The following is a 15,131-nucleotide window of genomic DNA, read 5'->3' as shown; positions in this document are numbered from 1 at the left end:
TTATTACTATTAAAAAAAACTTTAGAAAAATATATACATCAATATGCATATTAATATACGTAAATATGCATCAATATATATTTTTAAAGTCTTTTTAATATGATATTATTTAAATCTTGCACATATACATACATATAGCTTCCACAATGGCATCTCGTGAATTAAAAGATATGTATGAAGTATCTAATAGAGAGTTGAGAAAGTTTGGGTTTCGAACCCAAGATGTAGTGCTTGTAGTATAACAACTTACCACTAAGGTAATTACAATGAAAAAGAGAACTAAGAGACAAAAGAGGATATTGGTAATGTATTGACAATAAGAACAAGGGTTACAAGAATATGCAGGACCTCCACAAACAAAGTTGACCCCAGATTCTATATCATGTACCGCCTTGTCTGAAAATGATTTCCATCAACTACAAGACTCAAGTTTTCGAAACTACGAAAATCTCATGTTTTTCTTGATTCTTGTAATGCTGACATGCAAACATATGTCAAGATAAAGGATGAACAACATGGTGAGTTTTCATTTGTGGTAAAACCATTTCATGGCGAAAAGAAAGAACCCTAAGCTTGATAGTACAAAAATAACCAAGACTCGTTAGCTAGGTGGGAAATTGCCACTTGGTGGCGTGGTCTTCATACCTCAAAGAAACAACCCAATACATGTGATGATTTCATCGATCTCTTTAAATGACAATTTCTACAACCATCTTCTCAAATTGAAGCAGCACAAAACCTGATGACTTTATCTAGTAAGTCATTCCGCTCTCTAAAACACAAATCATGCATGCACACAAATTCAAAAAACTAGACTTGAGGGAGAAAATTTATTTATTATTTATTTCCTTAATGGCATTCCGAATTTTGACTTTCATTAGATAGTGCATGATAAGGATCTTGAAAAATTTGAAGATGTTGTCGAGATTGCATTTTGATATATACACACTTCAAAGAAGGATAACAATAAACTCGAGTCAATTAGACTAAGTCCGGATCATTCAAGGAAACATTCCAAACCCATTCATGATGCTAGTCAAAACAAGAAGCACATTGTCCATTCTTGTGCATATTGTAAGAAAAAAGGGCATACAAAAGACAATTGTTGGTAACCATAATAGAAAACCAAAAGTTCTACACTATAAAAGAAGAAACAGAAAAACTTCCGACCATAAAGGTCATTTCCATGATATGTATGTAGTTGTCCATATTCTTTTCTTAAACATTTACTAGGACCAAATTATTTGCTTCAAGAGTAATTTGACAAATCGATGGATCTCCAGTACATTACTTGTTTGGTATGTCACAAAAGTTTATTGATGATCACTTATATATTTCATTCAGCCAATGGAGGGATACAATTCATCAATTGATGTTTTGCATAATTTCGTAAGTACAAAAGCTTGTTTTTTAGTTGATGAAATTGAGGTCCATTTATGTAATATTGGGCTATAATAAAAACTCATTTTTATCGATCAATTGAATTTACCAAACAATCACTTTTATATTAAATAATGTTACACACTTTATTCAATGTACAAAAGTTCCTTCAAAATATTATCTCTTCCACTTTTTTAATTGTGTATGTGTGTTTTGTGTGATTGATGCAACGATTCAATATTCTAATTTTAATGTTGATGTGAATCAATTACCTTTCATGAACAAAGATTACTTGATTCAATCATAAATGATTTCAAGCATGTTTTTACTAAGGAATTGACATTGGGATTACCACCTATATACAATGTTCTCATATAGATGTTATTCCCATGAGCATTCCACCTTAACAACTTAGTCAACTTGAAGAGGATGATGTCACGACACAACTTAAGGATTGGTAACATTAGTCATAGTAAATATCCTTGGGTGTGGTAGTTATCTTAGTTCAGAAAAAAGAACGAACATGGTGAATATTTGTTAGTTATCACAATCTTAATAAAGTGACTATAAAAAAATCCTGGCGGTTGCCACATGTTGACGGTTTGATTGATGTTAAGCGCTTGGAGTGCACCACGACCGGTAATGAAGAAGAGCGCACCAACAAGGACGTAGTATGGCTAAAGGACCTATGAAGAGGGAATGGCAAGAGGAAAGAGGGCTAAGAGACATCCAAGTGCGAAAGGTCAATACCCTAGATTTAAATGCTATATAAACCACATTGTGGTGGCTTTGTAAGGGTTCTTCCATTTGTAAAGATCTTCCTATTGATTAAGAGCTAGAGCTTCCTCTCCTCCTTCTTGTAATCTTTAAGCTTAAGAGAGATTAGTGAAGTGTTTAGTTAGAGAACACTAATCTCTCTTCCTTGTTGGTGCTAGACCTCTTAGCAAAGAGGGTTAATAAACATATTCGTTACTCTTATTGTCTATATTCATTACCCTATTGTTTATGAGAGTGAGCTTGAGAGAGTGAGAGAGATATCGTGCTTAATCATCTATTAATCATTAAGTGAGTGTGAGGCTCAAAGGTGTCTGACAACCATCTCCGCCCGATTCGCCATCAAAAGGGTATACGCCGGTTCGAACTCCGCAAACGACATCGAGGAGTTAACTCCATCGATACATAGATCCTACACAATTGATTGTTTGTACAATGCTTGATACTTCATCAAAATTGATATCTGAACTAGCTACCATCAAATAGGACTTGTTAATTACCTTAGTGAAGAAAAAAGGAGCATAGTGAATATGTGCTAGTTATCATCATTTCAATACAATGACTATAAAAAATTCCTATCCATTGACATGCATTAATGATTTGCACAATGCTCAATATTGCACCAAAATTGGTCGTTGAACTAGTTACCATCAAATAATAATTGTTGAGGAAGATATTCCTAAACCTACATTTCATGTGCACTTGGCCATTATAAATTATTAGTCATGCCATTGCTTGATTACTGCTTCGGCCACTTTTCAACGAGAAATGAATGACACTTTTTGAGATCAACTCGGTCATTTTCTTAGATAATGCTCTCATTTATAACTGTCTTTGGATGACACATTCATTTGTCATCCAAACATTGCAAGGCAAACATTTCTATGTCTAAATGCCAAAATGTGATTTATCTAAATATATATTACTTGGGGCATTCAATAATAAGCTAGGGTGTTCAAATTGATCTTTCTCAAATAGAGAAAATGAAATTCTCACCTATTCCTTGTATTGTCTGAGAACTTCATCCATTCTTGGTTTTGTTAGTTTTTTGTACAAATCTATTCGTAATTTTTTGCAATTGACTACAAAATACACAAATATTTTAAAAGGCCAAAAGCATAGTAAAACACAAGGGAAGTATTTCTTACTTTTTGTTCTTTACATAATATTATGTGTGACAAGAAATTGATGTCATTTAACCATGGTTGAGCCTCATAGTTGACATTGTAGCTAGCTTATGTGCGTGGGTGTGAATATCGATCTTTTTCAAGGATAGCATATTACAAGTAATTAAGCATTTGTGATTATGTGGGCATGCAATTTGAATATCTCTAGGTATATCAATGTTTAGAGTAGTGTATTTATAGGTATTTATCAACGAGGGAGAGAGGTGTTATTATTAACCACGACTCTGAGCTCGGGGTTGAAACCTCTTGAGGTAAGTGGAATTATCTACTCGGATTTCACTAATGAATAGGTTGGTTATCTTGAATCCCATATTACTAGTAATGTTTCTTGCTGCGGAAAAAACCAATTGTGATATCATATAACACGCTTTGTAAGGCATAAACTCAGGTGATACAAGTGCTTCTTCATATGAACAACCTTTGATTTGCTCGGCGACAAGCCACACTTTAGCAACTGACATACGAATATTCTTTGCTGAAGCTTGCACTTCTACATTTGATCTTCTTTCATTCTCGATAGAAGGTGATTTCCTAATCATCTACGAGATCCTTTGTCATTTTTAGCATATCCCTAAAAAATTTGGGTACCATACGATAAATTACATAGATTGGTAAGTGTTCTTGCCCGTCATGAACAACAATAGTATGATTGATCATGAGGTGGACTATTGCAGAGGCACCAGACCAAGTTATTACTAACTTTTTTTCTCTCTACGCATTAAGATATTCAATATCACTTAAGTGATTGGCTACAAAAGGACCCTTTTTTTATGAACATGTCGTAACTAACTAAATACCTTTTTTATGACCAAGTTATTACTAACTTTTTTCTCTCTCTACGCATTAAGATTTTCAATATCACTTATTAAGTGATTGGCTACAAAAGGACCTTTTTTTTATGAACATGTCGTAAATAACTAAGTACCCTCTTGCTTGGTATTCCCATTCGTCAATTATAAAAATTGATATTATTTAAATTAATTAATTAATTAATAATAATTTTATTTACTTATTTAGCAAGAGTGGATTGCGTGTTGCAAGAGTGGTTGATGATTCATATGAAGATGCAACCAACATTTGGTTGCACATTTGGAGATCCCATTACTGGTGCATTGGGTCCACATATGCCAAGATGACCTGCTTAATTGTTCTATAATTTACATGTTCGGTGAGCCCATTAGCTTGCGGATGGTATGCCAATGTGAAGATTTATGTGATGCCCAAAGTGGGGCTTAGTATGCGAATGATCTCGGTGCGGAATTGTGATCCTCGGTAAGACAAAAGTTGGGCGCGTGCAACCATGGCACGCTAGTGGGTGAGGTATTCAGTTATTACCAAAATGTACTTGTTGCCATGAATCAAAGTTGGGAAAGGGTCCATGAGGTTGCATCCTTGATGAGTTGTTTGATTTGATTAGAACGTTTTGCGCAAGATGTGGACCATGTAAATTGTGTTCCCTTTAACAATCGGCAATGGTTCGGTTTGAATCGAACCGAACCACGAAACCGCGGTTTAACGGCTTAATGGTTTCAACGGTTCGGTTCGGTTCGGTTCACACTGCTTGATTGATCTTATGGTCATCTAATGGTGAATGTCGTCAAGGTGCCATTTGAATTGGTGCTTAATTGGCTGTGAATAGCATGTTGCACCGGAAGATTGATCTTGGTTGTCTTTGCAGGCTTGTAGAATAGGTCGAGGAAGTGCCAGAGGATACAACGTATTGTGGCTAGTTATATTTGTGGCTGTTCTAAGTGAATTTGTGTGTGTGGTGCCGTGGGCAAAGTGGGTAAGTTCAGTGACCTAACTAAATCTACACTAATTGAAGATATTGTGCTCCCTAAATCTAGGAGGGTTTCATGTGGTGTGTTATTTATTTGTGCTTCTATGGAACATACACTGCACCCGGAAGAGGTTGCGGCTTGAATGTGCAAGAGTTGCTCTTTTGTCAACGTACCGCTCAATGGTTGTTTCCATGCAGAGTCGACCAAATGGATTTGTGCATTCTAATGATGCTTGGAGGCTGCAAACTTACGTTTTAACATGGTTGTACTTGTTACAATAGAAACAACATGCTTGCCTTGATTATTTCTATTTGGTAAGTTGTTTTTAGTGCTGGAAGTGTGCATTCTGGATGTCTATATCCATTAGGATAGCGGTGGGTTCAGTTATCGTTTTTATGATTATTGTTATTTGTAGGTGATGTTGATTGTGATAGGTCGACGTAATCGAGTGCCTCAATTCATTGTGTGATTTGAATGGCCATTTGGAATGTAGTTGGGCCTTGGTCCTTGATACAACGGTATATGTCGTGGCGTGATCATGGGAATAGAAAATAGAGCTTCATGGTTTCCTTCATTTTGGGGTCAATACACAGTAACAACTGTTTCATCTTGACGACAAATTGTACAATTGATCTATATGCTTATTTTCGTAGGTTGTTTAACTGTTGTAGGGTTGTTTGTGTTACGTCATTGTTTGCAAAGTGTTGTATGAGTTGTTCGCGTAAGTAAGTCCAATTTTGTTTGATTTCTTTAGGCTGTTGAATGAACCATGTGGCGGCAACGTGCTCCAACACCATTCGCAACTCCAAGCCTTCTTTCATCGTGTCATGCATGGTAACTCGCAACGTTGTCAAAATGATCCAACCAGGCTAAGACATCTTCTGTAGGGAGACCCAAGAAGGATCTTGGACGGATTCTTGAATCTTTCTATCTGTCGGTCATTGCGCTTGTCGACTGATTAGTAAGCCACATCTTGAGTGTTTGATTCATATGGTTTACTTGCATCATCATTATCGACATTGCATGAAGCATCTACTCCATGGACGTGTTAATGTGTGTCTGCTCGATGAACTTAGGTTGCATACTAACAATGCTTTCATGGGGCTTTCACCTTCATGTTGATGCATAGTGTGTGAGAGAGTGTTCTGCTATTGATGGTGCCAGGACGATGATTGTCAACTGCTAATGCGGAGAGGTGGCTTGTTGTGCTATGTAAGGAGGTCGGTTGGAATACTGAACACCCCTTTGAGTGGGCATGACAAGAGCCTATCATCTCCACCAATGTAGTATACACAGGATGACTAAAAATATGACTAAAAATATGTAGTTAGTAACCGTCTCTATTTATAGCATTTTAGTTATATATTTATCATTCTTGGTCTTTATCCCAACTAACTATTTATTAATCTTGCCACATTATACACAACACGACAATATATATAGGAAAGCGCTATTTGCCACAACTGTCTCTAGTTAGTTTACGAGCCGTTGATATACCACGAAGATTGTCAGAAATAGGATGGTTGTGCACAATAGCTGCCTTTTTAATAGTCCACTGTCCCATTTTCTTTGAGAAGTTTTCTCTAACGAAGAATGGGCAGTCCATTAGACGAGTCCCCGTTTGTCTTTTGCGAGTATCGTCAGTCAAGCCTAGAGGGTTGCGATATTTCCCCCCATAGTAGCACTTGAAAGTGACTTTTCGGTTGTCACTATGCTTATCCAATACAACGATGATATTCTGAGCATGGAAATGGTCCTTGATAAAACTAATCAGAGCCCCTCTCTCGGTGAAGGTTTTACCTATAATTGAAGTTGAAGACGCTTGTTGAGACATGTTGCTGAATGAGGTGAGAACTATTAGAAATTGTAAAAAAAATGGGGGGGGGGGGGGGTGTTGGGTGACGTCGACCAATGTCACTTGAAAGGCTAGCGGCGATGACAATGGTTGTAATGACCGGCAACGACTGGAAGAAGGCAACCATAGTCGTTAGAGGGCAACAATAAGTAGTTGTGAAGTGGATTATACCTCCTCTTATTAGATTTTTCTTATAACAACTCTAAACATACTTCAAATGGATATAGTCCTTTTATGTTGATATATAATTTTCACCCACAAGCTCTAGTAGATGTTAATTTTCATTGAGATGAATTAGAGAGCACACAATAACTTAGGGATATGCTAGAAATGTTGTATATTGCATGAGATAATATTAAGGCTATTGAAGATAGAGCACATTTTTATGTTGATAATAATGTGCATACTCGTGTTCTTAACCTTGGTAAAAAAGTTTTCTTGGATGTACCTCCTAATTCCAAAACTTTATGTATGGGTAAGTGATCTAAATTAGCTCCATCCTATTATGAACCTTTCATAGTCCTAGATTGTAAGGGTTCATTGGTAATGTTCATCCTATTTAACATGTTAGTCACCTAAGCTTAAAGAACTTATGGGATTCAACGATAATATGTTAACCATAAAATATTTGGTAATTCATGACGATTAAACCTCAATTGCCAGAAAACATTCTTAATTCTTGAACTAAAAATTTGAAATCTAAACAAATGGTTGGATCAAACTATATGTGGTGCCACTTGGGAGAAGGAACTTTTTTAAATGTAAGTTCCTTGATTTGATTTTTCATTGCAAGAATGCAATGTTTTGGAAATGGGAAGTATGGTATAGGCATATTCTTACGGACCAATTGTATAGCTAATTTTGATGGGTTAAGGGTAGGATAATCGAGAAACCAATTATCCTAGGATTTGGGACAAAACCATGTGAACCTACCACTTGTGGGAATGCATAGTGATCGAGGAGCCTTAGATGTTGAACTTTACAAAGGGAATTGGATACCCCCTTCATTACAACAACTTTGGATGTTCTCGAGACTCTATTGGAGAGGCTATGCTCTCTTCTTCGGATCCGCTATTCAACATCCAAGGTATAACATAAGATAATATTCGATGGTATTTTAGGTTAACCACCCTTAATCTATTATTCTCGTTAATCTCTTATTCTTTTGCTCATAATTAGTATGATATAATAAAGATGCAAGTGTGGAATGCATATGACTATTTGTGGTGGTCCATGCTACGACTCCATGAGTCACAACTATTGAGAATCGATTCGTAAAACCACAATATCAAACAATACTGAAAAATACACAACATAACCACACAACGACATAGTACACAAATATTTACGTGGAAACCCTAAAACGGGAGAAAACCACGGGAGAGGAAAAACTTCACTATACAGTGGATGTCAAGGACAGAGATTACAACACTCTGATTATGAGTGTATCAACCACACATGGTTCTTAGCGTCTGCTGTTACGCACACAACTATGGTGCTGCTCTCTCTCCTTCTCTCTCTCTCTCTCTTACACACAACTTACCCTTTCACGTCTGTTTGCCCTAGATGCATATCTACTGATACATCGTATGGGTTATTTACAATTGTAGCCACTGCTACATATCATTGATTATTATGATTACTATAATAATAATAATAATAATAATAATAATCCGTTCAAACAATTGACTCTCTGTGCCCACTCTTCGACGATCGGCTATGGGTTCTCGGCTACTTCTGAACAGTTGGTTCCGCCCACTGGAGGGACATATTCCTAACAACAACAAAAAGGGAGTAAGATGTTTATGAAAGAGCAATATGAGACATTTAAAGGTACCTCAAATCACAGATATATTTGCCACCATGACATGGTCTCAACATACACCATTCAAACACCTTCTCTCTAATTGTCTTAATCACATATACCCTGATACCCTAAAGAAGAAAAGGAAAACCATGTTGTGAATGGAAAAATCATGCTTGAAATTTGACAAAACCAAATTTCACTCATGTATCCATGGCCAATGTGATATTGGCAAAGGTCAATGATCTAAGTGCCTCAACCCACATACCCATTGAGACACTACTTTATTTACCTTAACCCACATACACCATGACACAATGCTCTAGGTGTTGTAGGGGCGTTAAGCTAACGAACACCCTCATACACTGCGTTGGGTGCACAAGCTAAGACAAACCATCACAAATTGCGTTTTAAACTGCCTAAACTCATATCCATCTTCCATTGCTCTCGATGCCTATACTCATGGGTGCACCATTAGACGCTACGTTAGGTGCATGATTCACATACACCACCCTTGATGCACCACGGCATATCGCATCGGGTGCTTGAACTTGCAACGATTCACATACACCACCCCTGGGCCCTGGCGCAACAAGTCGGGCACATGTACCACGACACATTACATCGGGTGCTTGAACTCGCAGTGATTCACATACACCACCTGTGGCGCAACAAGTCGGGCACATGCACCATGCCACATTGCATCGTGTGCTTAAACTCGCAGTGATTCACATACGCCATCAATGATGCACCAAGCTGGGCACATGGCACCATGACACATTTGCATTAGGTGCTTGAACTCACATTCACCCCCCCTAACACAATCGCAACAGGGTGTATGAACTCACATACTTATCGACGCGAATGTGTCGGGTGCTTGAAACCCGCATGTGCATGAGGACTGACACGATACACCCCGAGTGTGCTCGAACGCATGTCCACACACACCCGCCTCGAGGCACTGCACTGGTCGGTCGGGAGGGAGCGAGAGTGCGAGAGAACTCGAAAAAGCTTGGCTTGACACACCTCTATGTGTGTGTGTGTGTGTCTGAGGCGAACATGAGAGAGAGAGAGAGAGAGAGTCTATAAAAACCTGATTTGTCGTGTCATATGTCAAGATCACACCTGGCAGCTCATTCCCTCCGATCTTTCCTTATTTAGAAATTCTCTCCTCTTCTCTGAAACACTCCATTCAATCTCTCTCTCTCTCTCTCTCTCCAATTCTTCCTCTCTTCTGCTTCTCCTTCTTCAGTCTTGGGGCGGTTCCTGTATACCTTCATTTGTTCTTCTTCTCTTCTATGAGAAAACCCATCCCGCAGATCCTCTCATGCACGCTCATAGGTATATCTCCTTGCTTTCTTTTATCTTTTTACTGTTTTTTTTTCCTGTTCAAATCCTTGTATCGATGCAATCCTTGTATGTTAGTCTTTTTTGTGGGAACCCATTATGGTCATTTTTTGTTTTTTGGTCTTTTGGTGTGATTATCTGTGTAGTCAGAGATGTGGGCTTGCCCCCTGATTCTTGCATTTCTGGTATTGTCGGTTTAATAAAAAGTTCCATCACTGTAAATTATTCTGTGCTCAAAATTCCATTCTAGAGTATTAACCTATTAGGTTTTGTTTTTTCATGCCTTTTCAAGGTGCAATTATGCCTAGTGAATATTTCTTATATCTTAAGGTTTTCGAATCTTTAGGGTTTTCAAAACATTTTGTAGATGACAATATAAACCCATCCTTGTTCTGGAGCTAAAACTTGAGGCTTAGTAGGGTTTATTTAAATGCCTTGCTTTCTGTGCTTGTGGGTTTAATGGAAGGATTCCTATTAGCGTATTTTTTATGTTTAATGATTAATTATAAAATGGATTAGCATATTTAATGCAATCACCAAATATTCCAGTCTATAAAGAATCTAATGTTGGTTTCTGGGTTCTGTTTGTTTTCTTCATGGTAGTTGCATTAGCGACTGCATATGATTGATAATACTGAAGAAGTTCTCATTAAGGAGGAGGTCACTTATCTAAGATGGGCCGCGCAAAGATTGAGATCAAGAAGATCGAGAATCCAAGTGCGAGGCAAGTATGCTTCTCGAAGAGAAGAGTGGGTCTCATAAAGAAGGCAAGCGAGCTCTCAATTCTATGTGGGTCAGAGGTGGGCATAATAGTGTTCTCACAAGCAGGAAAAGCTTTCTCTTTTGGACACCCATGCATAGATTATGTCATAGATAAGATCATGAAAAGGCCAGTGTCTGTGGATAAGGAGAAAATTGAGCTTATTCGGCGCCTAGAGAATGAATATAACAGTCTTCTTCAAGATCTAGAGCTTGAGAAGGAGAGGCACCATGCATTGGAGCAACAACTTCATGCTGATTATATTAATCATAGGCATTATATGGGCAACTGGTGGCTCCAGCCTTTGGATGGTATGAGCGTGATTGAATTGAAGCAGCATGCAGAGAGATTAGAGACCTTCTATGGGCTTATCATCGATAGGATTAGATATTTGCAGTATCCAAGCCTGGAAATGCCATTGATGCCATATCAAATGATGTTTCATGAACAACAGCCACCACATGCATTATTACCCCCTGTCATGGAACAAAGGCTATCACCCGATCCACAAAATCAAAATTTCAAACTGATAAGCAGTGTAAGTCCGAAGACTCATTTGTTTCTTGTTTGTTTTTGACTATCCATTAATTTATGAATGAAACTTTATTGCTGTAAATTCTTAAGAGATTGTGTATGTCACAGAAACTGAGATTAGATATGGATGTGACATGATAAAATCTTTGCTGATAAGTAAGTAAAAACTAAATGGAGATTATATGAAGCTAATTGTTAATGAAGAAAGAATTGGAGAAGTTCAATTTTAACTCTCCTGTCAATGAGCTAAATAGAAAGTCCAGAGTTGATTAGTGGAAACAGACGAAATTTAATGGAGAGATTTAATCCAATCAATAAAAGGGGTTGTTAATTTTGCTAATTAAGTAAAGAAAGCTTACAGAGCTATTTGCTTACTTTGCTGAAGAGGGTAGAACTGCATAGAATCAATTTGAGGCAAACTTAAATGATGATGAGATCAGAAAGGGAGAGCACATTTGACAATGTTATTGGATATACTGAATCCATTTGATAATATTATTTGATGCTGAGCCAGATAGGCTGCAAAGTTATTTGTGAATGAGGGAAGCAATGGAGAAGATCTGTTTGAGAATGATAAGGTCATTGGCCAAAATGAACCGATTTGATTATATGAATGGATTGTTGAGCATGTAGGTAAAAGTACAATGTTGTTTTATTCATGAATATAGAAATGGAGAGTTTAGTGTCATTTTTACACAATGTAGCCAATGAGCTAAATAGAAGTCTTATTTGCTAATGAAGATAGAATCAGAGGTTACAGAAATTACTAAATAGACAATATTGCAAGGGAGGTAAATTGAAATAATATTTGAGAATGCAAATGAAGTTAAAAGGGGAGTATGATTGTCTTATTGGGAATTGTATTGGAGTTCTTACTTTCTAACAAAGGTAGAATGTCATATTGGGAGTTTTTATTTTCTAAAGAAGGTAGAAAAGAGATGATATTGGTCTGCTGAATCATGAGATATATATGATTGTACATGGAAAGTATTGAAACAGAGGCTTTTGATGATAATTTTTATTTGTTAGCAAAGGACGTATTATTAATATCATGAATATAAGTAATTGTGTAATCTTGGCGAGAAATGACAAGCTAAATAGAGAGAAATTTGAACTAAGTGGAGATTACATGGAATGATTGTGTTTGTTTGCTAATGAAGGTAGAAATGGAGAGGAATTCTGAGTCCATGGTTTGCACTGGAGCTTCTTTGGAGGCAACATGTTCCACCATTTGTGATAACACTTATAATGGTATGCTCCTCATGAAGGATCCAATGCATGCAAATCAAGGGACGGCTACCTGGACCAACGTAGAGCAATCGTGCATCATTGATAAAGAAAACTTATTGCAACATGGAAGTGAAGGAATAGAAGACGAGAAGAATCGAAACTTTGGGCAGCATGAACGATCCAATCAGAACCAATGGCAATCAGCTCTTTTGGTTGATCATCCCCCAGCTGAGCTCTATTTTGGGAAAGCGTATCCTGATGTGCATTGCCATCCTATGCATCAGCAATATGATCATATGTCTCTCAACAATGTGCTACTTTTAGAGAACGAGGAGGATGATAATGAGAATGAAGAAGGATGGGCTAATGTAGAGCAATCATGTATAATTGACCACGATCAATGCACTTCACAGCATGAGAAGGATCTAGAAGGTGGGGATAGCCATGACGGACAACATGATAAGCTCCAATGGCAATCATTGCTAGTCATGGATTCATCACCTTCTTCGATTCCTGATAGTAATGATGGCCAAGATAGCACTCTAGGTTCACATGTTCTTTCCACATCTTGCAATGCACTTACCGTGAATGATGTTCTTGATGCTCTTGAAGGAGGCAAGGCCAATGATGGTGGTGACCATAGAAGCATCTCAAGAGACAACTCTCTAGTCAATCTGGACATGGCTCACCAAGAGATTGGCAATAATAATGATCACCAAGTGATCAATTCTAAATTTGGCCACCAATCAGATGATAATCATGTCGTCTGCCTTGACGGTGTGAACATGGTTGATCCTTGTAGTCTATATGTGAAGGATGATGCCGATCTTGGAAGTGTTTACGGCAATGGCCATGCCAGATTTGTCACAAATGGTAACCTCACTTGTGAGGATCGAGGTGATCAGCATATGATTAACTTGTCTGTGATCAATGATGCGAACAATCATGACAAAGCACAGGATAATCATGTTAATGATGCAAATATGTGGGGGTCTGGTGATAATACAAGTTTATGTGAAGGCCCTTATGCTCGATGTGAAAAGCAAAGTATGTTAGTATCTGGTGATACCTCCTTGTGCATGGAAAACCCCTCTACTCAATGTTAAAAATCGTTATTTGAATATGAGATCCTCAAATGAAGATTATGGCCCTATCATGAGAATGGTTTGGCAGTCTTGAGTAAGTCCAGTTCGAGATTGCCTCTTGTTACAAAGTTTTATATACAAGTCTAATCACTAAGACACTTGGTTTCATTTACACCTGGTTCCATGTTGTCTAATATTGGTTGATACACATACATGAAGATTGCTATGTGATACATTAAGAGGTGCCCTTTTGCTGGTTAATAGACCAAAAGACCTACCGTTCATACAGAGGCAACATGCATAAGAAAGTTCATAATGCACTCGGTTATATGCATGCAAGGATTTTGCTTATGTTCTTTAAACACTTATATGCATGATATCCTCTCTAATATCTAGGAATCATCAAGCAATGACTCATAAAAAGAAAAGTTACTTATTTCATGAGCCATTGTAAGGCCTTGCATATTGTAAATATATTGGGATCATCGATGAGTTTATCCATGAGACATAGGAAACATAGTTTATTTTGCTTTATTTGGATGTATATATATACTAGATTTTTGTCTTTGACAGTGCTGTATATTCAAATTGACACTTATTTTGCCAATCTCATTCATACTTATATTGGGATCATTGATGACTTTATCCATATTGGGAAACATAGTTTATTTTGCTTTTTTTGGATGTGTATATACTGGATTTTTGTATTTGACAATGGTGTATATTCATATTGACAGTGCTCCCTTATTCATATTAAGTGATTTTGGAGTGTCTTATATCCTTTACATTCCTGCCTATTATTGAAAGAGATGGCAGTATTGATTTTTATGGTTTGATGTTTGGAATCTACAATAAAGTAGAATGTTGATAGGATGATTCCATACTACATAAATCTGGCTTAAGATTTCTTAACATTTGGAGTTCATGTTTAAAATCAAGGTAATCTCAATCATATGTAGTTTGATATTTGAGCCAATCGTGATCATAAGAAGTCATAATCACGTGGAGCAATTTTTTTCAAGATTTGGTGATTGTATTTGAAATGAAGGCCTTATTAAACCAAGCAAGACTCTATGAAATAAGAGACTTGTGGATATAAGAGATGGACTTACAACAATACGATGTTTGACCAAATCATTCAAGACTCTACAAGAACACAATGGAAAAAATATCAACCAATGGAAAAACACTCAAAATGGAAGATAATTGAGAGAGTTAGCATACACGTCGGTATCTTTTTTGTGAAGAAAAAGGACGGCTCCCTTCGTTTGGTCGTGGACTATGAGGCTTAAATAAAGTCACCGTAAGGAATAGGTATGCTCTACCTTTAATCTCCAGTCTCTTAGAACACATTGGTGGGGCAAAGCATTTTACCAAAATTGATCTAAGGGGTG

At 37.2% G+C, this 15,131-nt stretch overlaps 1 protein-coding gene across 1 annotated transcript; it reads left to right on the top strand.

Moving 5' to 3' along the window:
• Window positions 1-10,006: 10,006 nt before the first annotated feature.
• LOC147855119 (uncharacterized) lies at window positions 10,007-13,909 on the top strand. Its single transcript, XM_087330128.1, has 3 exons — window positions 10,007-10,122; window positions 10,732-11,426; window positions 12,583-13,909. Exons 2-3 carry the CDS (start codon window positions 10,803-10,805, stop codon window positions 13,756-13,758), a joined length of 1,800 nt encoding a protein of 599 aa, XP_087186254.1. The 5' UTR covers window positions 10,007-10,122; window positions 10,732-10,802; the 3' UTR covers window positions 13,759-13,909.
• Window positions 13,910-15,131: the final 1,222 nt, after the last annotated feature.

The sequence above is a fragment of the Azolla caroliniana genome, unplaced genomic scaffold (assembly GCF_043228905.1).
Source record: "Azolla caroliniana isolate FFs.n. ecotype wild unplaced genomic scaffold, voAzoCaro1.0.p SCAF_14, whole genome shotgun sequence".
In the NCBI taxonomy this organism is placed as follows: domain Eukaryota; kingdom Viridiplantae; phylum Streptophyta; class Polypodiopsida; order Salviniales; family Salviniaceae; genus Azolla; species Azolla caroliniana.
This window is presented reverse-complemented; position numbering and strand designations above follow the sequence as displayed.

Coding starts and splice junctions, on each gene's coding strand:
- LOC147855119 (XM_087330128.1), top strand. CDS start 10,803: ATGGGCCGCGCAAAGATTGAGATCAAGAAGATCGAGAATCCAAGTGCG. Junction 11,427..12,582: donor ATTTCAAACTGATAAGCAGT/GTAAGTCCGAAG, acceptor TTGCTAATGAAG/GTAGAAATGGAGAGGAATTC.